Genomic DNA, 22665 nt, shown 5'->3' with positions numbered 1-22665 from the left:
GAACAGATTTGACATCAGCCTTGAGAGAGGGGATTTCCAGTGTTTGCAGCACTGGTTCTGTGACTGTCAGACAGGTCTTGGCTGATCCCTCCCTAGGAATGCTCTCAGAGCCTTTTCCGTGGCCATTGGCAGGTCACTACTTGCAGAAGGAAGAGATGTAGGTGCCAGTTATTTTCAGGAAGGAAGGTATGGCTGCAAGCATGATCCTTCTGGAGTTCAGCCCCTCCAGGTTAAGCCCCAGTGTCCCCCAGCTCGAGTTCTGAGCTGGGGATCCATGTGTTTGGTTTTGACTCTGGCATGGAGAGCAGTCCCCCCCCCACCCAGGGGTCTGGGAGTTCTCCAAGTTTTTCCATGTGTATAAAGATGGAGGCTGCTCTTGTTTTGATTCTCACCTGATTTAATTACATTTGCTTTTTCTCTTTTTATTTCAGTTGTGATTCCAAAGAGCCCTTTACCTGCCTCCGAAGTAAACTCGGAGAAACCTAGCATGCACAGTAGCACAAAGGCTGGTTTGGGGCATCAACAAGGGCAAAGGCGTCGCAAAACAGGGAAGAAGAGTGGTCGAACGACCAAAACACTAATCCACCACCCCATGCCTACACCCTCCAAGTCAGTGGAGCCTTTGAAATTCCCCAGAAAGAGAGGCCCCAAGCCTGGCAGTAAGGTAAAAGCTGATGCTGATGCAGGCGGGTGAACAGCAGGTGCTGCAGGTCCTGCCATGGGTTGGTGCATGCGTGTGTTTGTGCACGTCTGGCTCAGCCTCTGGCTGTGTGACTGCAGCAAGTAGGAGAGCAGAGGGGTGTGTGGGCTGGGAGTGTCCTCAGAGCCCAGCCCCAGAGCTGTAGAGAATGTCTGTGTCCTAAAGATCATTTCCATCAAGAATCCGTGTCTTTGGAAGTGCATTGGCTGTGGAGTAGCATGGCAGATGCTGGGAGCATGACAGGATGGCCAAAGGGTAGAGTAAGCTCTCCTGTCCTTTGTGTGTGGCTAGTCTGAGTCAAACAGAGGTGGCAGATCCCAGGCTCGTTATTTTTTAGGGTTGTGGTTTGTAAAATACGCACATATTGATTACTAGGTTCTTGAGACACCCCGTCATCACCATCAGAAATGTGTCATGTTCCACAGTGCCTTGTCTGTTGGATGCAGAGGAGAGAGTGTAGTGATCATGGGTGGTAAAGGAGAGCAGGGGTAAAAGGAGAAATATCTCCTCTTTTTCTGCAGAGGAAACCTAGGACATTGCTGAACCCAGCACCCACCTCTCCAACAACCAGTACCCCAGAGCCAGACACAAGCACTGTGCCCCAGGACGCTGCTACAATCCCCAGCTCTGCCATGCAGGCTCCCACAGGTAAGGAGGGTCTTGGACCACGTTCTTGACAGGATTGCACAGTTAGGAGCTGCAGCAGGCAGGCAGCAACACCCTGAGAGAGTCCCATTTCTGCCTAAGCCTGTAAAGCAGCAATCCTTACCACTCCAGAAGGGCTGGCCTGAGAGAGGCACATGAGTCCAGAGCAGCTGTTCATTTATCTTTCTATTGGAAATAATGAAGTAGGAAGATTGCAAGCCCACCTGTTGAGTGCAAGGACCACTTTCCCCTGCATGCTGGCGACTCCACAGCTCTCCAGATACATTTGTGGTCCGTTGTGCCCTGGGGTAGTCAGGTGTGCAGCACCCCTTGTGAGTCCCACACCTGCAATGCACAGCTGCTGGAACTGCACAAGGGGCAGAGGAGGTGCTGAAGGACTGATCTGCCCAGCTCCAGCCAGGATATCAAGGCACACAGGGACAGGAGGGAATAGGGGAGGAGGAGGAGCAGCAGTGAAGAGTCTATGCACTGCTACAGCTGAGGATGAATCTGGTCAGGAAAGTCTAATGCAAAGCTGTTTTTGACATGTTGAGTCAAGCACTGGATATGGGCTGAGCCCTCTGTTTCCCCAGAATGTAATTGGCCAGTTTTCAGAGGAACCTAAAGAAGCCAGTTTCCCTAAAAAGGAAACACTGTGGGAACCTCTAGAAAGTGGGGGCTGCATTCCTTCTTCCCCTCTGAACATCACAGCCACCTTACCTGGCTGGCATGGAAACCACTTTACAGCCTGGCTGCAGGGGAGAGCATGGGAGAAACAGCAGCAGTTTGGAAGGTGAGCATGAGGCAGGAAGATTTTGGAGGGGATTCCTTCCCCTCTAGAAGCGGCTCCACTGTGAGGATGCAGTCAGGCAGTCGTGGTGGATTCCACTTTGTCAGTGATTGGACAGTCTTAATATCTCAGCATCTCTCAGGTTGGATTTTAGGCATCTGTTTCTTGCTTTCTTGAGTGGGTTAACAGCAAACACATTTCTCATCTTGGCAGTTTGCATTTACTTGAACAAGAACGGCAGCACTGGGCCCCACCTAGACAAGAAGAAAATTCAGCAGCTGCCAGACCATTTTGGACCAGCTCGAGCTTCTGTTGTCCTGCAGCAAGCAGTACAGGCCTGCATTGATTGTGCTTATCATCAGAAAACAGTCTTCTCCTTCTTAAAACAAGGCCACGGGGGAGAGGTCATCTCAGGTGAGAACGGGCCCGCAGCACTTGGCCTCCAGAGAGGTTGTTGCAAGAATTCTCTCGTTGGAAGATGTCTGTCCTGAAGCTCGCTGCAGCCACAGGCCAGGGGCAGACACAAGAGTTCTGTCTTCTCTTTCTTGCCACACATGTGTGTCAGTGAAGCAACAGCTGGCGGCTGACTCAGAGCGGAGCAGTTCCCATGGCCCGCGGGCGCAGCTGCTGGAGCAGGCAGTGCTCAGCGCTGGCACCAGCCTGGGCAGCAATCCTGCCAGCCCTGGGAAGAGCCACAGCAGGGGGGATGCCACAGCTCCTCACGGACAGACAAGAAATAGCCCGGGTTTTATTTCTCCTTTAAGCCCGGGCCTAGCTGGATCTGCAGGCCCCTCCTGGAATCTTTTCCGTTCCCTCGGACGCGGCTCCCCCGGCCCCGTGCTGGGTGCAGCAGGCTGGTCCTGGCCTGCCCTGGCAGAGGAAGGCTTTGTTGGCTCTGAGAGCCCAGGATGCTGAGATCCAGGAGCTGCCTGTGCGGCCCTGGGCGTAGCCTCCCGCCCTGGCGGGGGGTTCACGTGTTGGGCTCTGTTTGTTTCTGTCTCCAGCTGTGTTTGATCGGGAACAGCACACTCTGAACCTGCCAGCAGTTAACAGTATCACCTACGTCCTCCGCTTCCTGGAGAAGCTGTGCCACAATCTGCGCAGTGACAACCTCTTTGGGAACCAGCCTTTCACTCAGAACAGCCACATGCAGCGCTCTCACCAGTACGACCACGACAGGTATCTACCAGGTAGGAGCTGGGGGGGGTGGCACTGTAGGGACTCAGGTTTGAGCTCTATCTCAGAAGGCAGGCTCCTGTTCCAGAGATCTCTCCCAGGGTTCATTACATCACACCCAGTGTCCTGTACGTGCCCACAGGGCTCTTGTTGTGTAGGGTTCCAGTTGCATTTTCTGCCTGTCAGTTTGGTTCCCATCTCCGCTGGAGGTTTCCGCTCATCCGTGCTGTCTCCTTGTCTTCCCTCCTCCCCTCCTCGTCCTCCAGTCCTTCCCACTTCCTGTGATCTGATTGTGGTGACTTCATACAGCTAGGAATTCAGGTGAAACACTGCAGGAAAAGGGAGAGTGATAACATGCAGCAAGTAAACTGGAATTAGAAATGAATTGAAGCAGAGTGGTTTCCACACTGGCCGTGGATCTGCTGGCAGCAGCCAGGGCATCCAGCCCTGGTAACAACGTGGGGTTCCTGTTCAGGGGTGATGCTCATGCTCAATCTGAGGCAGAGGTGGTTTTGTTTTCCTTGGCATAGCATTGAAGCAGCTCCAGCTCACCCCAGCAAGACAGCTCATGCCACAGTGCAGATTGGCAGGCTGCAAAGCTGCTCTGAAGTAGAAGCAGTGGAAAACAAGCCCAGCAGTTCCCCCACAGTGCTGGGCAGTGGCAGCAGGCCTGGGGTGATGGCTGCCCCTCAGGCTGTCTGGGGGTTCTGGGGGAGCTCCTGCTCCAGGAGTGTCAGTTGTGGAGAGGATCAAAGCTGTCTGCACCCTCTTTGGTGCCTGACAAGTGCTGATTTCCTCTCCTGTCTTGATTTCTTCCCCCTCTAGTCAGCAAATAGCTGTTGTGTTGTTTGAGGTCTTTCCAAACTTAATCCTTTGCATAATTATGGTTCTGGCAAGAAAAGCAAAAGTTGTATGAATGTAAAAGGATGGGCACTTAGGAAGAACTGTTTAAAGAGAAGTTGCTAAGCATGAGGTGTGGGAGCCACAGCCAAATGCCACAGTGCTTCCATTCATTGCACCTCACAAAGCACCTTAGGCAGAGTCTAGAGAGCAAAAGGATCTTCCCATCCTCTGCTTCCTCCTGGCTGGAGCCAGCAGGGCCAGGAGCAGAGGAGCTGTAGGATATGCAAGGACAGGAGCAGCATGACCAGGTACTGGGACTGGAGGCTTTCCCCTGAGGAACCCTCAATAGAAGCAATCCCCATGTTTCAGTACCCTGTCATCAGGAGAGAGAGCAAAACCTGAGTGAGAGGGGAAGCACCCAGCTCTGGGCATGGATCAGCTCTCACACAGGGTTTCCAGCCTCCATGAGAGGTCAGTGCCAAGAGTTGGGCTCTGCTGGGCAGAGTGGAAAAGCAGAAATCAGAATTCAGGGAAACTCAGGCAGAGCACCAGATCTGATAGGATGCTGAGACCTGCCCATCCTGAACTCTGATTCAGAGTGTTTGCAGCACTTAAAGAAAAACTAACCACAGTCAGAGGTGTGACAGCACCTAGTCCTGCAGTTCATCCTGATCTGTGAGCTTCTTGGGCATCTGCTCATGTAACCTTTCTCAGGCAGCTGCAAGAAGGTGCTAACCTAATCTATAGTGCTTCTGGTGAGGGCAGGGAAACAGTGCTGGTGATTTTGGGAACTTTGAGCTGGTCATGGAGGAATGAGGGTGGAGTTGTACATCCTTCAATCACACCAGATGTCAGGGCTGCTGTGGTCTCACCTTGAGCCCTGCATGTCCTGCTTGCTGTGTTTCCTCTCCAGGACAGGAATGTGTTGTATGGGGCTGGTTCTTCCAGCAGACAGCCACTGGTTGGGACTGGGAGCTGGTCTGAGTTCCCAGGCCAAAGAGGCTTTGCAGGAGCACCCTGTGGGTGCCATGGAGAGTTGGGGTGTGTGCCTGGGGCAGAGGGCAGGTCTGCAGTGTCCCTTAGCTCAGCAGTGTGCTGCCATTCACTGAATAAATGGAAATAAGGAGGAGCAGACTGAGCTGTGCATCAGGAACTGCCCTTTGCAGGGAGCTGATTGCTGTCCACAGCACCATGGACATGATGGGACCTGGGGCTGTCTGAAAGCACAGGACAGGAGGGACCTTCTGGCCACAGAGGCTCCTGCTGCTACAGCACCACAGCACGTGGAGCTTCTTGGATTAACTCTGGAGTCGTGGATTTTGCTTTTCCGCTGGAGACTGCTCCAGGGTTTTATGCTGAGATTTTAGAAACTATGTTGTAATTTCCAGCCCCAATTTATTCTTAGGCAACTTGGTGTCTGTGTCTCCTGGTCTTAATATTGTCTTTTGGCTTAACTTGGTTCTCTTTCTTCTGGAAGTAGTTGCAGAGCAGTTGTAGCCCTCAGAGGAGTTCATATTCTCTGCTTTTTGCTCTCCTCAGAAAGTGTTGGTTTGACTTAAACTTCATGGGGTGGCCAGAGTGGCCCCCAGCACTCTGGGGAGGAGCTCATGGGGACCTGGTGCCACAGCACTGACACCACCATGGTCACAGGAAACGTCTCTGCAGTCACTTGGAGTCACTGTGTCCTTGCAGCAGGCAGTGATCAGCCTGTCCTGGTCACATACACCATTCTTCTCATCACTGGTGTCACCTGCAGGTCATAAGGGACAGTGCTGCAAGTGCACATCTGGATTTAGCTGCTGGATTTTCCTCCTTGCTGGTTCTTGGTTTTATATATATATATATATATATGTATATATCCTTCCTTCCTGATTTTAAATGCTGCTTTGTCTGACCTGACTTGGGAAGACATCAGCAGATTTCATTGGTAAATCTCTAAAATTTCTGCCAAAGTTATTGCAGTTATTAAATTACCCTGGGCTCAAGGGTGATCCTCAGGCAGATTCACTCCCAGTCTCATGTTCCTTCTGAGTTGCTGCCAACAGCTTTACCTCCCAAATCAGATTTCTGTGCATAGAACAAGGCTCCTGGTAATTCATGTTCTGTCTCAGCTGGCTCTCAGTGTAACATCTTGCTGAATTCCAGGTGTATGAGGTTGATGTCTCTTCCCTCATGGCACAGATCAGGATTTCCCATCACAGGGAGGCTGTTGGGTTGGCCTCCTCTGATGAACACCTGCCATAGAATGTGCCCTGTGTATTTCCTGCCATGGTGCTGCTGAGGTCAGACCATGGGCATTTTATTGTAAAAATCATTTTTTCCACCTATTTTGTCAAATATTGGCACCACATTTTAAGTGACTCCCAGTAACACAGTGCTGAATTCTGTTAGAATTTACTGCAGCAGACCCAGAATTTCAGGTGCACTGGCATTCTTGGCTTCCTCTGCACCCCTAAGTCTCCAGTTTGAGGACATTCAGTTGTCTGACTTAGTCAATGGTGGATATTTTAGTTTCTGTCCTGTTTCTTTTATCCTTAGAGCCTTGCCCCCAAGTGGTCAGCATGGCTGCAGCTGGAAATGAATCCCAGAATGGTCTGGGTTGGAAGAGACCTTAAAGCTCCTCTCATTCCACTCCCTGCCATGGCAGGGACACCTTCCACTGTCCCAGGCTGCTCCAAGCCCCATCCAGCCTGGCCTTGGGCACTGCCAGGGATCCAGGGGCAGCCACAGCTGCTCTGGGCACCCTGTGCCAGGGCCTGCCCACCCTCAGGGAGGACTTTTTTTCCATAAATCCAGTCTAAATCTACCATCTATCAGCATACAAGTGCACTGAGTGCAGGTGGATGTCACAGATGTCCACCTGAGCCAGGTGTGGGTGTGCTCTGCAGCCAGGGAGGAGGTGCCAGTGCACTCAGTGCAAGGTGCATTGTCCTACATGAGAAGCCCTAATTAGGAGTGGGCTGACCAGATGAGGTGGGTGGCTGTCACTGCTCATAAAGGTGTCCATGCTGATGGCCCTGGGGTGGCCACAGCACCATCCAGGCACAGCAGCTGAGCTGCTCTTCCCCCAAGGCAGGGGAGGTGAGGTATCCCTCCCAGCTGTCCTGTCACTTGGACACAACCCTTTGTCCTTTTCTCTCAATCCTCACCTTTCTGCACAGTGTCCCCTCACTCTGTTCCTCTGTAGCTGAAACACAGGCCCGTCTTTGCCTTTGCACTGTCTCAAAACACAGAATGAGTTAAAAACCTCCCTTCATCCCTGCACTCCCCATCCTGAGGTGCACAGCTTCCTTTTATCCAAGGAAATGATCTGCTTGTTCTCAGCATCCTTCTCAAAGTGAGCATTTATCCACTGAGATTTGGGGTCCTTCCCTCTCAGATTATTTCCTCTTTGATGATCACATTGATGAGGTTTATGTCATTTTTGGACTGAAGACATTTTCCTTTTATTCATGATAATCTGAGTACAGCTCTGTCTGTTACTCCATGTCTTTATTTTCTTCAAACTTGTCCTTTAAAATCAAAATTCTGGTTTTGGTTTATCCTCTCATTAATTTACACCAACATCACTTCTGATTCCTAGAATTAACTTCTATAACCTGACCTGTTGTGTTTGCATTACTTTTAACATCAACCACTTTAAAAAAAAACAAAAGGCCAAGCCAAAACCTGATGAAAAAACCTTTGTAAAGCATCACCTTGTGTTGTGGTTCTGTGGCTGTTGGGTGAAGAAGGTTGTGCAGTTTGACACAGGGCTGTCCAGAGACATTACCAAGAGCACGTGTTCCCCTCTGGGCAGTGAGGGGCAATTTGTTTTTCTGGCAATGTCGCAGTGATTTTGGGTGATATGGAGTCCCAGGGCCTCAGTGCAAGCAGCTCTTTCAATACCCTGAAGGATATTGATTGAACAGGTACCTTCTCCACCTTTGTGTTTCTCTTTAATCACCTCAGCTGTGCCCATCTGGTGCTTGCCCCACCTGTACCTCCCTTTGTTGGGCATTGTGCATCCCCCTGGTGTCACTCCCCGCCGTCCCTGTCACCCCTCCTGCCCCTGCTGCTGCCCTGTGCCAGCTCTCAGGGCTGCTCTGGGCTGCTGGTGGCTCCTGGCATCTGTGCAGAGCATTTCACCCCTCTGTGCCCACCCCAGAGCTCTCAGGGTGGCTGGAGGACCCAACTGGCACCTGTGTGGGGCAGCAGGAGGGCTCACCTGAGCTGGGACAGGCTCTGCCACCCCTGTGTCACTCACCTGGCTGCTGTCCCCATCAGTGTCAGTGCTTCCATTCCTTGTCCATCCACCACTGGCCCCGTGTGTGCAGAGCTGTCCCAGCCCATGGCAGTGTCCTGTCTGCTGGGCAGGATGTGCAGGGTCCCCTCCTTGGGATGATGAGTTTGGAGAGGAGCAGGGACAGTGCAGTGACAGTGCCATGGCAGTGTCCTGTCTGCTGGGCAGGATGTGTAGAGTCCCCTCCTTGGGATGATGAGTTTGGAGAGGAGCAGGGACAGTGCAGTGACAGTGCCATGGCAGTGTCCTGTCTGCTGGGCAGGATGTGTAGAGTCCCTTCCTTGGGATGGCTTTGGAGAGGAGCAGGGGCAGTGCAGTGACAGTGCCATGGCAGTGTCCTGTCTGCTGGGCAGGATGTGCAGAGTCCCTTCCTTGGGATGGCTTTGGAGAGGAGCAGGAGCAGTGCCATGGCAGTGTCATGGCAGTGTCCTGTCTGCTCTGCAGGATGTGCAGGGTCCCATCCTTGGGATGATGGCTTTGGAGAGGAGCAGGGGGCTCCATGGCAGTGTCCTGTGTGCTGGGCAGGATGTGCAGAGTCCCTTCCTTGGGATGATGAGTTTGGAGAGGAGCAGGGACAGTGCCATGGCAGTGTCCTGTCTGCTGGCAGGATGTGCAGGGTCCCATCCTTGGGATGATGAGTTTGGAGAGGAGCAGTGATAGTGCCTGGGGGCTCCATGGAGGGGGGAGATTGAAAATGGGAGTAGGGTTTAATCCAGCAACACAGAGGAGTTGCAGATCATCCAAGGCTTGTTTGCTAGTTGTCCAAGGGCCATGTGCATCTGAAAGGTGACAGTGGGATCAGCAGGAATTGTGTGGGATGAGCCATGAGGAGAAATGGAATTAAGTCAATTACAGGTGCTGTTTGGGTGAAATATGGCAAAACATGGCTAAGATTCTTTGTTAGTTTTCTCACCACTCTTTTTCTCTGGTAAAACCTGCAAACTCTGCTCTGTTGAGCCCTGCCAGATGTGCTGGATTGCAGCTTGAGCAGGTGGAGGGTGCCCAGGCTGGCAATGCACACAGGGCTCAGGGGACTCTGGCAAGACTGCATTTCCCAGGATGTCTCCACTCCTAAAAAATCCCCATCTGTGGTGGTGCTCACAGGGGTGAGGGAAGAGAGGAGGATCTGACTCCATGTTTCAGAAGGCTGATTTATTATTTTATAATAGATATTATATTAAAACTATACTAAAAGAATAGAAGAAAGGATTTCATCAGAAGGCTAGCAAGGAATGATAACAAAAACTTGTGACTCTCAGAGAGTCTGAGCCAGCTGGGCTGTGATTGGCCATTAATTAGAAACAACCACATGAGACCAATCACAGATCTACCTGTTGCATTCCACAGCAGCAGATAACCATTGGTTACATTTTGTTTCTGAGGCCTCTCAGCTTCTCAGGAGAAAAATCTTAGCAAAAGGATTTTTCATAAAATATCATGGCTACACCCATGTTTCAGTACCCTGTCATCATGAGAGAGAGCAAAACCTGAGTGAGAGGGGAAGCACCCAGCTCTGGGCATGGATCAGCTCTCACACAGGGTTTCCAGCCTCCATGAGAGGTCAGTGCCAAGAGTTGGGCTCTGCTGGGCAGAGTGGAAAAGCAGAAATCAGAATTCAGGGAAACTCAGGCAGAGCACCAGATCTGATAGGATGCTGAGACCTGCCCATCCTGAACTCTGATTCAGAGTGTTTGCAGCACTTAAAGAAAAACTAACCACAGTCAGAAGTGTGACTAAAGAGGGCTTGTTCTCTTTTCCTAGACAGAAGCAGTTCCTTAGACGGCTCTCTGCAGGGACCAGGCCGGGGTACAAAGCGCTTTTCCCAAGATCCCCCTCCATACAGTGCTCCTCTCTCCCCCAAGTTACCAAAGAATGACCGTCACCCTTTGGAAGGTGAGCACAGCGTGTCTCTTCCCAAAGCTGCCTGTTCCCAGAGCCCTGTCCTGGCTGCTGCAGGCTCACATCTGCCCTGCCAAGCCCAGGGGTGGCTGCAGGGAGCTGCTTGGCTTGTCCCTGGCGTGGGTTGTGCTTGGTGTTCCAGAGGGGAGTGGATGAGTGTCGGGGTCTTTAGCTGCTCACAGTGTCCCCAAGAAGAGTTCAAAAGTCTCTTTTCCCAGCCCAGTGCTTGAAGAAGGAGTCAGAGCTCTTCAGTTCTCAGTCTCAAGGTTGTTTATTGTTGCTTATCTGTAAAAAATTTTCTCCTGCCCTGCCGAGGTCCATCCAGCAGGACAGTTCCAGGCACTCTGCCTGTCCCCAGGGCAGGGTTATGTCTTTATACTAAAAGCTATATGTACAATATTTACAATAACTTCCCAATACCTATCACCTATGTTAGACATTGAGCTTCTACTCTAAACCAATCCCAAAGTGCCACCATCACAGCAGAAGATGGAGGCCAAGAAGAAGAAGGAGAAAGGCTGGACATGCCCAGTTCCCGCCATCTTCCTCCTGAACCCCCATACCAAAAACCCCAAAATCTACTTTTCGACCCCGTGATAAATTCACTATCATTTTACTTAAACTATTTTGACTTGCAGATCCTCATCTAAGGTTGGTAATTTGCTCCATGGCTCATAATCAAACCCACAGGTGATTTGGGCTCGGTGCAGGGTCTCTGAGCCCCCTGGCAGGGTCCTGGCTGTCCTGGACAGCCAGAGGGATGTCCTAGGTCCTGACAGATGAGCTGCTGTGTGGTGAGCCAGGTTCCCCACACAGATGTGTCAGGCATGTGGAATGCAGCAGGAATTCCTCCTAAGCCTGACAGGCATCATCTCACACTGTACAATCTGGTTTAGCTTCCCTCGCTGTGCATGGCATTAACAGTGCTCAAACTGCCCAGCTGCCTCGATCTGATTTGTGGATTTTTCCCTGAGGGTTTGCTGCAGCCTGTTGTACAGATGCTGATGTGCAGCTGTACCCCAGGAACTTGCTGCCCTTTCCCAGGATCTCATCTTGTTGCTCACTGAAACAGCTGGGGGTGTCACTGGCTCCCTCAGCTCAGCCACTGCATTCCCATCCCACACTGCTGCTCCTCCCCAGGATGCCACTGCTGCAGAAGCAGGAATTACCACTTTATTCCTTACTAAGCATAGGCACACTTAAAACCCTTCACAGCTGGGATGCAAGTCAGCAGCAGAATTCATCTTCCCAGGAAGAGGCAAAGTTTGCCCCCTTCATTTATCATGAACTCAGTTATTTTAGCTGTGGGATCCATAGGTGACTCTTGCATGCATAGGTGGGAGATTTCCAGAAGATCCAGGTAGCTGGAGGACTCCTTGAACTGAGGAATCTTCAATAAATACACTCCCACTTTGTACTGAACTGCAAACCCTCATAATGCAGACTGAAGATTTAATCTTACTGGGGCTTTTAATTAATGGATGGTGAAATCTGCCAACATGTTAGTCACAATTCTTTGTGACTGAAATCCCTGAAAAATTGCTGGAGACTCCTGGGCAGGCTCACAGTTCAGTGGCTTCATGCTCTGTTGCTGTCCCTTTAGAATCCCCATTTCCCTGGTTTTGCTGGGTGTGAGTGCCAGCCTGGCACCACCGTGGGTGATTTTTGTCTGTGTCCATCACTGTGTCCTGTGCTCTGCAGGATCTCTGACCCTGCCTCTAACACTGAACTTGCCCAGAGCAGCTGGGGCTGCCCCATCTCTGGAAGTTTCCAATGCCAGGTGGACATTGGGGCTTGGAGCAACCTGGGACAGTGGGAGGTGACCCTGCCACGGCAGGGAGTGGGACTGGATGGGCTTTAAGGTCCTTCCCAACCCAAACCATTCCATGCTTCTCTGGTGGACAGTTTCTAGTGGCCTCATTACCTGCAGTGATTAAAACTGTACATTTGTCACAGAGCTGGTGTGTGGCACTGCCTCATCTATTCCAGCATCTTGACAGGTCAGAAACTGTCCCCAGAGCCCCCTCCTGTTCCTCACCTCCAAATGGGTGCTGGTCTCCTTGATTCCTCTCTGATGCATCAGCCAGTGCCTTTGGTAACTGTTGGCACAGCCCAGCCCCTCCTCCTCCCCCAGCAGCTGGGACATGCAGTGTTCAGCCTGTTCTTGAAGAACTGGATTGCTCCAAAGGTTCACATGCCTTGGTTGGGTGGTGAATGTTGCCCACTCTGTATTGTCAGTGAAGAGAGAAGGCTTCCATGATGGGTAATTCTAAGGAGGAGCCTTCATTAGGTTCCTACAAGATTGATTCTTTGTCTGCTTCAAAGTCTATTCAGTTATCCCTTGGCCTTTGAGTGGGTTGTGCCATCTGGATGCCAGAATTCTCCAGCCTCTTCCAGAAGAACACAGACAAGTGGGCAGGAAGTGTGTCTGCATGTGAGGGGTGATCCTTCCTGCAGCAGCTTGGTCTGCTTCTGTTCTTCATCCAAGCAGGGAGCAATGAGGTTCAAATTCCATCTAGAAATTCATTCCTATCCCACAGCTAAAAGCTGTAATGAATACATTCTCCTCCACCGTGAAATTGAGGTTCAGACAGGAATATTTGCATTTCAGAGGATATATTTTAAGAATATGCACCTGAAATCCTCAGATATTGAGTATTTCTTGAGCAAGGCACATCTTCTCATGGGAATGAACTCTGTCTCAGACAGCAGCTCCTGAGCACATCCCTGTTTGCCATGTGGAAGGCTGTGAGCAGCAGTGGGACATCTCCATTCACTCTGCATTTGGCAAGAAGCAGAGACACTGAGGAAGGGATCTCACATATTACATTGTTTTTCCTCTTGCATCCAGTGGAGTTTGTGTGGCTTTTTGCTGAAACACTGCAGTCCCAGCACAGTGGGATCCCAGCCCATCACTTGCTGGAAGCAGTGGGTGTTCAGGAGTAGTGCAAATCACATTTGTGCTTGTGGCCAAACTCCCATGTTTTAGCAGTAAAGTGACACTGTTGAGTCTATAGCACTATTTGTTTAATTAAACTTTAATTATCTGCTCCCTGCCTCTCCACCACTAATTGTGGCATGTTTCCCTGCAATGTGCCAACTGCCAGCCTTTAGTTAAATCTAACAGTGTGTGTAAGGAACTCTGCCTAAGGATCAGCCACCTCCTCCTCACTCTCTGTTTGTCAAAGGTGAAGGATCCTGGGTGTTGCCTGAGTACCTCATCTACAGATGATTCCCAGGGGCAGCAATCATTCCCCTCTTGCCTCATGTCCTTCTCCCTTCCCTGCAGGTATCACTCACTGAGCAGTTCCCTGTGTACTTGTGTTTTTAGGAAAACCCTCACTCCCTCTTGCACTGAGCCTGCCACAAAGCCCCCAGTTCTGCTTCAGAGTTCCAGCCCAGGCAGGCACTGCCCTGTGCAGGGTTAGGGAACCTGGGGATCACTGTGTGCCTTCAGTTTTAGCTCCTGGGCAGAAGCACAGCGTGCCCCCAGGTGGCCCTGGGGTGTGATCAGCAGCTGTGAGAACAGGATCACATATTTGTGTTTGCAGAATGCATCACAGCTCATTCCTGTCATGACACTGTTCATTGTTGAGTGAAGTCATTTCTGAGGGTGAGTTCTGGATCCTCAGCCTTGCACTGACAGAACCTGTGCATGTGCTCTCCCAGACTGGGCCTGAAATTCCTTCTGCTGCCACCAATCCCTGCTGAGAGCTCTGGGGTTTTTGGGAGCACTCAGACACGTGTTTGTGTCACCCAGCACATCTGGGTGAGTGTCCCAGGACCTCCTGGCCAGCTGCAGCTCTCTGTCACCCCAGAAGGTGCTGGGATGCACAGCTTGGACCTGTTGCCATGCCCACAGCCACTGTCCTGTGACAGCTCAGGGGGCTGTGCCCACTGACCCTCTCCTGCCCTGTCCTTCCCTGCAGTCAGAACCCTTCCCCAGATGTTTCATGGGAAGTGTTTTGGGGTTCAAACAGAACTGTCCTGTTGAGGAGTGTGAAAAACGTCAATCACTTGTTTTTAAAATTTTAAAAGCTTAATAGTAATAAAATGGTTATAAAAATAGTAATACAATTAGAGTAATAATAATTAGGACAATTTGAATTAGGACAATATGAGACAATAGAGACAAAGAGTTACAGACAGTCCAGGTACCTTTTCTGGGCAGCACGAGCCCGAAAAAGGACCCACGTTAACAAAGGATTAACCCTTAAAAGCAACAGCCTGTTGCATATTCATACACCTCAGACATGATGCATAAATTCCATTCAAACACAGGATTCTGTCTGGGCAGTGTCAGCTTCTTCCTCTGAATCCTAACAGTGCCTTCAAGGCCAGAAGAAGTTCGTTTCTGCTGATAAGAGGGCAATAAATTCTTCTCCTCTGAAAGATTCAGGTGTCCTGTGGCTGCTATCTTGCTGTTAGTCCTTTAAAAAAAGTATCCTACATAACATAGTTTCTATTTTAACATTTTTTATAACCTAAAACTATATTTAACACACTACTTAAGAGAATTAATACGGCATCACTTTCTAACACAACACATCTAATATTCATTTGAATATTTGTGAAAAGCCAATCATAAAATACATGCATTTTTCACAAGGAGGAGACCAAATGTAGTTTGAAGCAGCTGCAGTGGAACCCCACTGGTGTAAGTGACACCCACAAGTGGCTCTGGCTGGGCAGGGATCTCCACCCAGGCCAGACCAGGGCAGCCAGCTCTGCTTTGCATCCAGTCTGGGGCTGAAATGCAATGGTGGGAGTGCAGGAGGGGTTTGGAGTTATTCAGGAATAGCCATGAGTCAGCAAACCATTTTTTATGCATGCAGAGCAGGTGAGAACACACCTGTCCATGGAGGAGGAGAGTGACAAGAGGGCCAGCACAGGTCACAGGGGTAACAGTCCACACCAGCAGGTTGTACAGGAGATTTTAAGGCTGTGCTGCTGTTTCTGGGCACATCCCAGAGACCTAAAAACAAACAAAGGCAGCAGTGCCTCAAGTGCAGAGTGGCAAAGCCCTGGGGTGAGAGCAGCAATTTCCCAATGATAGCCCCACACAGGGCTGGGGTGAGAGCAGCAATTTCCCAGTGATGGCCCCACACAGGGCTGGGCTGGGAGCAGCAATTTCCCAGTGATAGCCCCACACAGGGCTGGGCTGGGAGCAGCAATTTCCCAGTGATGGCCCCACACGGGGATGGGGTGGGAGCAGCAATTTCCCAGTGATGGCCCCACACGGGGATGGGGTGGGAGCAGCAATTTCCCAGTGATAGCCCCACACAGGGCTGGGCTGGGAGCAGCAATTTCCCAGTGATGGCCCCACACAGGGCTGGGCTGGGAGCAGCAATTTCCCAGTGATAGCCCCACACAGCCCTGGGGTGGGAGCAGCAATTTCCCAATGATAGCCCCACACAGGGCTGGGGTGGGAGCAGCAATTTCCCAGTGATGGCCCCACACGGGGATGGGGTGGGAGCAGCAATTTCCCAGTGATTGCCCCACACAGGGCTGGGGTGGGAGCAGCAATTTCCCAATGATAGCCCCACACAGGGCTGGGCTGGGAGCAGCAATTTCCCAGTGATAGCCCCACACCAGCTGGCCAGCAGCCACATAAGGGTGCTCCCATTTCATGTCCTTACAGTGTGAAGCCTGGGCAGGTCAGGGCTGGACCAGCTGAGCTGGCCTCTGATCTCTGCTCAAACACAGGCAGCAGGACCAGAAGATCCCAGCTGTCACAACAGTGCCACAGTTCACAGAAACCAGAGCAAATGAGGGGTAGCCAGCCAGGAGATGCTGCCCCAGTCAGTGGGACCCAATATCTGCAGCACTTGGGAACCACTTCAGGCTCTGGCAAGCTGCACTTGCTCACTGGAGCATCAGCATCACCTCAGCAGGGAACTGGGGAAAATCTCAGCAGCTTCTGGGTCTCTCAGGCTGCAGATCCTGCACCCTCACCATGACCCCCAGCTCAGCACAGCAGTGCTGTGCTGGCTTTCACCTGCTGCTCCTGGAGTCTGAGAAGTGCCAGGGAAGAATCCCAGGGCCTGCCCAGTGCTCAGGCTTCCTCAGCCTTGTCAGCTGCCATGGTGCTGGAGTGGCAGCAGCTCAGGGCTGTGAGCTGCCCTCAGGACCCCTCAGGTTGTGGTGGAGGAGCTGCAGCTCCCAGCCATGTGTGCTGGCAGTGCTCAGGCAATGCCCCTCACTGTGGAGCTGCTGCCCTCTTTGGCACGTGGTTCATCATAAAGAGCACTTGAGGGTGGCTCATGAGGCACAAGAACCACCTGGGCTGAGACTCAGCTGTGCCACAGCAAAGCCTGCAAAGGTGGCCCTGCAGTGGAGCAGCACAGACAGATCTTGCTGCCTCAGCCAGTGCAGTCTGTCACCCTGGACAGCCTCCCCAGTCCCTCCATCCCAATAGTACCATGGTAGCTGCAAATTCAGGGCATTTCTGGAGAAGATGAGGAAGCCACCATTGCTCTGACACTCTGCTGGGGAGGTTTTAGAGGCCCAGGCCCTCCTGTGCGTGTTCCAGTAGAGGGAATTGGCCTCTGATGTGGTTAGGCTGGAAAAGAGCCCAGCAGGAGCCCAGGAGGGATGAGCAGCTCATCATTGCTTTTGGGGCAGCTCATCATTGCTTTTGGGGCCAGAGGAGCAGCAGGGTGTGGGAGCATTGCCTGGCCCTGATGGCACAGCTCCCTCCTGCTCTGCATGTGTCTGCCACCCAATGCCAAGCCCTTGGTGAGGTGCAGGGTGTGACCCCTCAGGGAGCATCTCCTCCCCTTCTGTTCAGGGCTGTCTGTGAGTCTTGTGTCCGTTGGCATCCAGAGGTGCCCCTTGGCCACAGAGGGGCCCAGGGCAGTCAGGCCTCAGTGCTGGTGGTGGCATGAGCAGAGTAGCTGAAAAAAGGAGCTGCTGCTCCAGTTTGGGACCATTGTCACTACACTGGTTGGACTGGCACTGGCAGATGGTGACACCATTGGCAGCTGGTGAATGCCAGGGCTGTGGCAGGGCCTGGTTTGATCCCTGAGCCCAGCCAGGGCTTGGACCCAGCCATGCTGCTGTGGCTGTGCCCCACACGGGAGCGTGGCCATGGCATTCGGGTGGGTGCACTAACTGCAGCTTGGTGCATTCCAGGTGAAACCTTTGTCCTGGGAGATGGCCTCCCAGGGCCCTTAGAGCCTCGCCTGGACCCCATGGACTCTGCCTTGAACTCTGTCAATTCATCCAGCCACAGCAGGAGCTCCAGAGACTTTCGCCTGCCAGGATACAGGCACCTGCAGCAGCCCTGCAGCCTCAGCCAGGGCAGCAGCTCTGCCCTGCGCAGGCTGAGCTCTGGGGGTAAGAGCTCAGAACAGCCCTGAGCTGTACCTGGGGCAGGGAAGGGCTGGGCTAACTCCAGTCACACCTCTCTGAGTGCAGCAAGTGCCAGAGGCTGGGCTCTGCACAGCCAGCTGAGTCTGTTAGGTGTGATGGCACCTGGCAGTGTGGACAGGTGATGTGGACAGGTGACGTTTCTGCTTTGCCTGGTGACTGGGTGGACCTGGAGATCAGTGGGGAGAAAGGAACAGGCAGGAGCTGAACTGTGTCCAAGTGATAAATGGGTGTCTGAGTCCACAAGGATGGATTGAGAATGGCTGGGGAGTCAAAAGTTGCCTGGTGGGGCAGGGAGGATGGGCAGATGCATGAATAGCACCTCTCTGTATGGAGGAATGGGGGCAGGAGAGCTGAACTGCTCATTGCAGCATGTGGGGTCACAAATAATGTCATTTTAGGTGCATGGCATCAGTAAAAGCCTCTGAAAAGCTCAGGCTGCTGCTGCCTCCCCCACACATTTTCAGGCAGAGCTGAGACAAGGGGCTGGGCACGCTGGGAGCAGGACTTGTGCCAGCTCAGGCTGGGAGGTCACCTGTGGGTTCAGTCCATCAGAAGATGCAGCCAGTGGAAGCATAAACCAGCTTTGCTGTGTTAGATGTGCTAAAGGTGTTGGGAGGGGAGGAGGAGCCGTGCTTGTGGAGACACCTGGGAATGGCAGGGATGTTCTGCTGAGGTGGGAAGTGTCTGCCCATGGACAGGGAAGAGTGGGAGCCGCGACCAAACAAGGGGAGTGGGGCTTGAGAGAGGGGACAAGAGCTCAGTATAGAAGGCTGCCCTGAAAAGTCAGACCTAAAGAGGGGGAGTAAGGTTTGGGTGCCAGAGCTGTGCCACAGGAATCTGGGCCTGGCCCTTGCTGTGTCTCTGCCCTGCTGTGGAGAGGAGCTGAGTGGTGGTGGGCTGAGGGCCAGTGGCTGGGGCGGTGCCAGGGAGCCCCAGTAACGGAGCTGTGGCTTCCCCAGGCTCGGACAGGTACCCGGGCTCCCGGGACAGCTCCCGCCTCAGCAGCCGCGACCCCTCGGCCTGGACGGTGGAGGAGGTGATGCAGTTCATCCGCGAGGCAGACCCGCAGCTGGGCCCCCACGCCGACCTCTTCCGAAAGCACGTGAGTGTGCAGAGCTTGGGTTCATGTACAGAGCTCTGGGTGTGCTTGGGTTCATGTGCAGAGCTCTGGGTGTGTGTTTGGGGTTCATGTGCAGAGCTCTGGGTGTGTTTGGGGTTCATTTACAGAGCTCTGGATGTGCTTGGGTTCATGTACAGAGCTCTGTGTATGTTTGGGGTTCATGTGCAGAGCTCTGGGTGTGTGTTTGGGGTTCATGTGCAGAGCTCTCTGTGTGCTTGGGTTCATTTACAGAGCCCTCGGTGTGCTTGGGGTTCATTTACAGAGCTCTGGGTGTGTTTGGGGTTCATGTGCAGAGCTGGGTGTGCTTGGGGTTCATTTACAGAGCTCTCTGTGTGTTTGGGGTTCATGTACAGAGCTCTGGGTGTGTTTGGGATTCATGTACAGAGCTCTGGGTGTGTTTGGGGTTCATGTGCAGAGCTCTGGGTGTGTGTTTGGGGGTGTGCTACATCTGGAAGGGGCAAATCACACCAACAAAATCCACGAGACTCAGAACACAGCAGCACTTCAGGCCAGATGTGTGGGGATTACCAGTTTTGGGTTTCTCTGGGTCTGCATTGAAGGCACTTGAGACAGTAGTTCATGTTGGGACTCAGGTGTTTATTATTTCTGATCAGTAAAACAGTCTCACTGCTGTGAGTTCAGCAGCTTTTCATTAGAAGGCACAAAATGGCCAACAATCTCTTGTTCCAAGGTCTTTTAAGACTAAACTATCCAATTAAGAACTGACACCTGGATTATTTTCCCTTTTAACCCAATAACTGATCCCACAGAGCCCACAATGCAGACTTTTCAGAGTGGATGTGGGGCTATCTGTGCTGTCAATGCTGGGATGTCCATACTGGGGGTCTCCATACTGGAGTCTCCATAGTGGGGTCTCCATACTAGAGTCTCCATGCTGGGGTGCCCATATTGGGGTGCCATGCTGGGGTGTCCATGCTGGGATGTCCATGCTGTGGTGTCCATACTGGGATGTCCCTGCTGGGATGTCCATACTTGGGTGTCCATACTGGGATCTCCATACTAGAGTCTCCATGCTGGGGTGTCCATATTGGGGTGTCCATGCTGGGATGTCCTCGCTGGGATGTCCATGCTGTGGTGTCCATGCTGGGATGTCCCTGCTGGGATGCTGCTGAGCAGGGCTCTCTCACCCAGCCCTGCTGTTGCATTTTGGGCCTGGTTCAGGCAGGGCTGGGGCTCCCAGGTGCCATCTCGAGCTCTGTGGTTGATCCTTGCAGGAGATCGACGGGAAAGCCCTGCTGCTGCTGCGCAGTGACATGATGATGAAATACATGGGGCTGAAGCTGGGGCCAGCCCTGAAGCTCACCTACCACATCGACAAGCTAAAGCAAGGCAAGTTCTGAGAGGACTCCTGGCAGGATGGATCCCACCCGCGCTCCCGGCCGCCCCACCCGCGCTCACCTGCCACAGGTTCGCATGCACACACCCCTTCCGCCGCAGCAGACAGACAGACGGACAGACGGACACTCCCGACACCGGCCGGGCCCTCGGGGCCCCGCCCGCCCCCGACAGCGCTCAGGAGGAGCCCGGCACAGCCGGGCCCTGCACCAGACTCGGGCTGGGGGCATTGGCACAGCCGGGCCCTGCACCAGACTCGAGCTGGGGGCATTGGCACAGCCGGGCCCTGCACCAGACTCGGGCTGGGGGCATTGGAAAAGCCAGGCTCTCATCAGACTCGAGCTGTGGGCATTGGCACAGCCGGGCCCTGCACCAGACTCGGGCTGGGGGCATTGGCACAGCCAGGCTCTCACCAGACTCGGGCTGTGGGCATTGGCACAGCCGGGCTCTCATCAGACTCGGGCTGGGGGCATTGGCACAGCCGGGCTCTCACCAGACTCAGGCTGGGGGCATTGGCACAGCCGGGCTCTCACCAGACTCGGGCTGTGGGCATTGGCACAGCCGGGCTCTCACCAGGCTCGAGCTGGGGGCATTGGCACAGCCGGGCTCTCACCAGGCTCGGGCTGGGGGCATTGGCACAGCCAGGCTCTCACCAGAGTCAAGCTGGGGACATTGGCACAGCCAGGCCCTGCACCAGACTCGGGCTGGGGCCATTGGCACAGCCGGGCTCTCACCAGACTCAGGCTGGGGGCATTGGCACAGCCGGGCTCTCACCAGACTCAGGCTGGGGGCATTGGCACAGCCGGGCTCTCACCAGACTCAGGCTGGGGGCATTGGCACAGCCGGGCTCTCACCAGACTCGGGCTGGGGGCATTGGCACAGCCGGGCCCTGCACCAGACTCAGGCTGGGGGCATTGGAAGCCGAGGTGTCTCCCCTGCTGCCCAGCCACCACCTCTCCATGAGCTCAGTCCTGCTTCCCTGGATGGAGCAGCTCCAGCAGGGCCCCTGGGGTCCCGGTGTTTGCCTCAGCTCCTCCCTGGGCCTGCCCAGCCTCAAGGGGCTCAGTGCCCCCAGCCTGCCCTCAGCCCCGTGGCACCGCAGCGAGCTCAGAGCCTTGGCCAGCCAGCCCTGTCTCCAAACTGGGGGAGCCCATCCACCCATCTCTGCCTGCCCCCAGCTCCTGACCTGGCTCCAGCTGGGCACACTGGGCTGGGGGTGGAGGCTTTCATATTTATTCCAGACTGGAGATGCCATGTGGGAGCATGGAGAGAGCTGGGAGAGCTGAGCAGGGCTGGGCCTGGCATGCCCCTGGCACGGATGGGCCTGGGCTGGTGTTGGAGGCTGCCTGGATGCTGCAGGACTCAGCTGATCCTTCTCGCCTTTTTTTAATTTTTGTTTTAATTTGGATTTTTTTTTTTTTACTAAGGAGTTGTCTGTTTCAAACGATGAGATGATTTTTCTACCTGTGTTGAACTCACAGCTCTTGGTGGTTTTTTAGCCAGAGCTGCTAAGGTTTGTCTTCCCAGGGGCACTCCTGCTCCTCTAGTTTTGGTCTGTCCCAGCTCAGCGTGTGTGAGGGTTTTGGGTCTGGCCAGAGCATCCCAGGATGGTGACCTGTCCTGGCATTGCTCTTCCTGTGAGGGCTTTGTGAGGGCTGTGAGGGCTTTGCCCTTCCCGTGGCACCTACTGGTCTCAGGCAGTTTAATGTATTTATTTTTGATGGCACTTGAGTGCTTCCCATGGTCCCAGACAGGTTTCTGCAGCTGCACGAGGAGTGTCAGAGTGGAGCCACCAGCTGTGCCACCGCAGTGTCCCCTGGACAGCAGCTGCCACCCGGGGCTGCCCAGACCCTGCAGCATCACAGGCACCAGCGTGGCCTGAGCTGGGACAGGGCTGATGGTGCCAGCACAGCCCTGTGTGTGCCCACACACACCTCAGCACGCTCCCCCTGCAGTGACCAAAGGGCTGGGACAGAATCTCCACTCCAAGCACTTCCCTCTGCTGTCCCAGCTCAGCCTCTGCATCGGAGCCACAGCTCACAGCCTCCCCTGCAGCCTCGAGGGCCTGGCCAGCAGCAGGATGGGCCCCTGTGGTGACCAACCCTCCAGGCTCTTGCACTGAGTCAGGTTTACCCCTAAGGGGCAAAGTTGCAAAAAAAAAAAAAAAAATACCCCAAACCCCAAAGTAATAAAAAGGCAAAATGGCTTTTGTCCTGTAGCAGCCTGTGCTGCTCACGGGGCCCTCGCTGTGACCTGGCCCCAGGGCCAGCCTGTGCTTTCCTCTGCACTTCTTTTACGTTGATTTGTTTATAAATAAAAGGATACCAAGTTCCTCCCCGTGGTTTGTGCACTGATGGCAGCGTGGGACTGAGCCCCAGGACTGAGCCCTGGGACTGAGCCCCAGGCAAGGAGAGAGAGCAGGGCCAGGGTGGAGCTGGGGGTGAGGGGGAGGCCAGGGAAGCACAGCCTGGCCTCCCTGA

General features: G+C 53.4%; 1 protein-coding gene across 5 annotated transcripts in view; it reads left to right on the top strand.

Annotated features, from left to right (window-relative positions):
* The window catches only part of SCMH1 (Scm polycomb group protein homolog 1), a 64568-nt gene extending 42050 nt beyond the window's left edge, over nt 1–22518 (top strand). For 2 of the 5 annotated variants that reach the window (XM_071453418.1, XM_071453417.1), the window contains 8 exons: nt 432–664; nt 1222–1348; nt 2349–2549; nt 3140–3325; nt 10198–10329; nt 17470–17673; nt 18669–18811; nt 20065–22518. In XM_071453418.1, the coding sequence (XP_071309519.1) occupies nt 432–664; nt 1222–1348; nt 2349–2549; nt 3140–3325; nt 10198–10329; nt 17470–17673; nt 18669–18811; nt 20065–20190 (1352 nt within the window). In that variant the 3' untranslated portion in view covers nt 20191–22518. The remainder of the gene's footprint in view (nt 1–431; nt 665–1221; nt 1349–2348; nt 2550–3139; nt 3326–10197; nt 10330–17469; nt 17674–18668; nt 18812–20064) is intronic. The other 3 variants (XM_071453419.1, XM_071453422.1, XM_071453423.1) reach the window with 3 other exon arrangements.
* Nucleotides 22519–22665: the final 147 nt, after the last annotated feature.

This window comes from Agelaius tricolor, unplaced genomic scaffold (genome assembly GCF_023055355.1).
Source record: "Agelaius tricolor isolate 1412-34295 unplaced genomic scaffold, bAgeTri1.0.p SCAF_36, whole genome shotgun sequence".
In the NCBI taxonomy this organism is placed as follows: Eukaryota; Metazoa; Chordata; class Aves; order Passeriformes; family Icteridae; genus Agelaius; species Agelaius tricolor.
The sequence above is the reverse complement of the archived record's forward strand: the minus strand, read 5'-3'. Positions and strand labels throughout refer to the sequence as shown.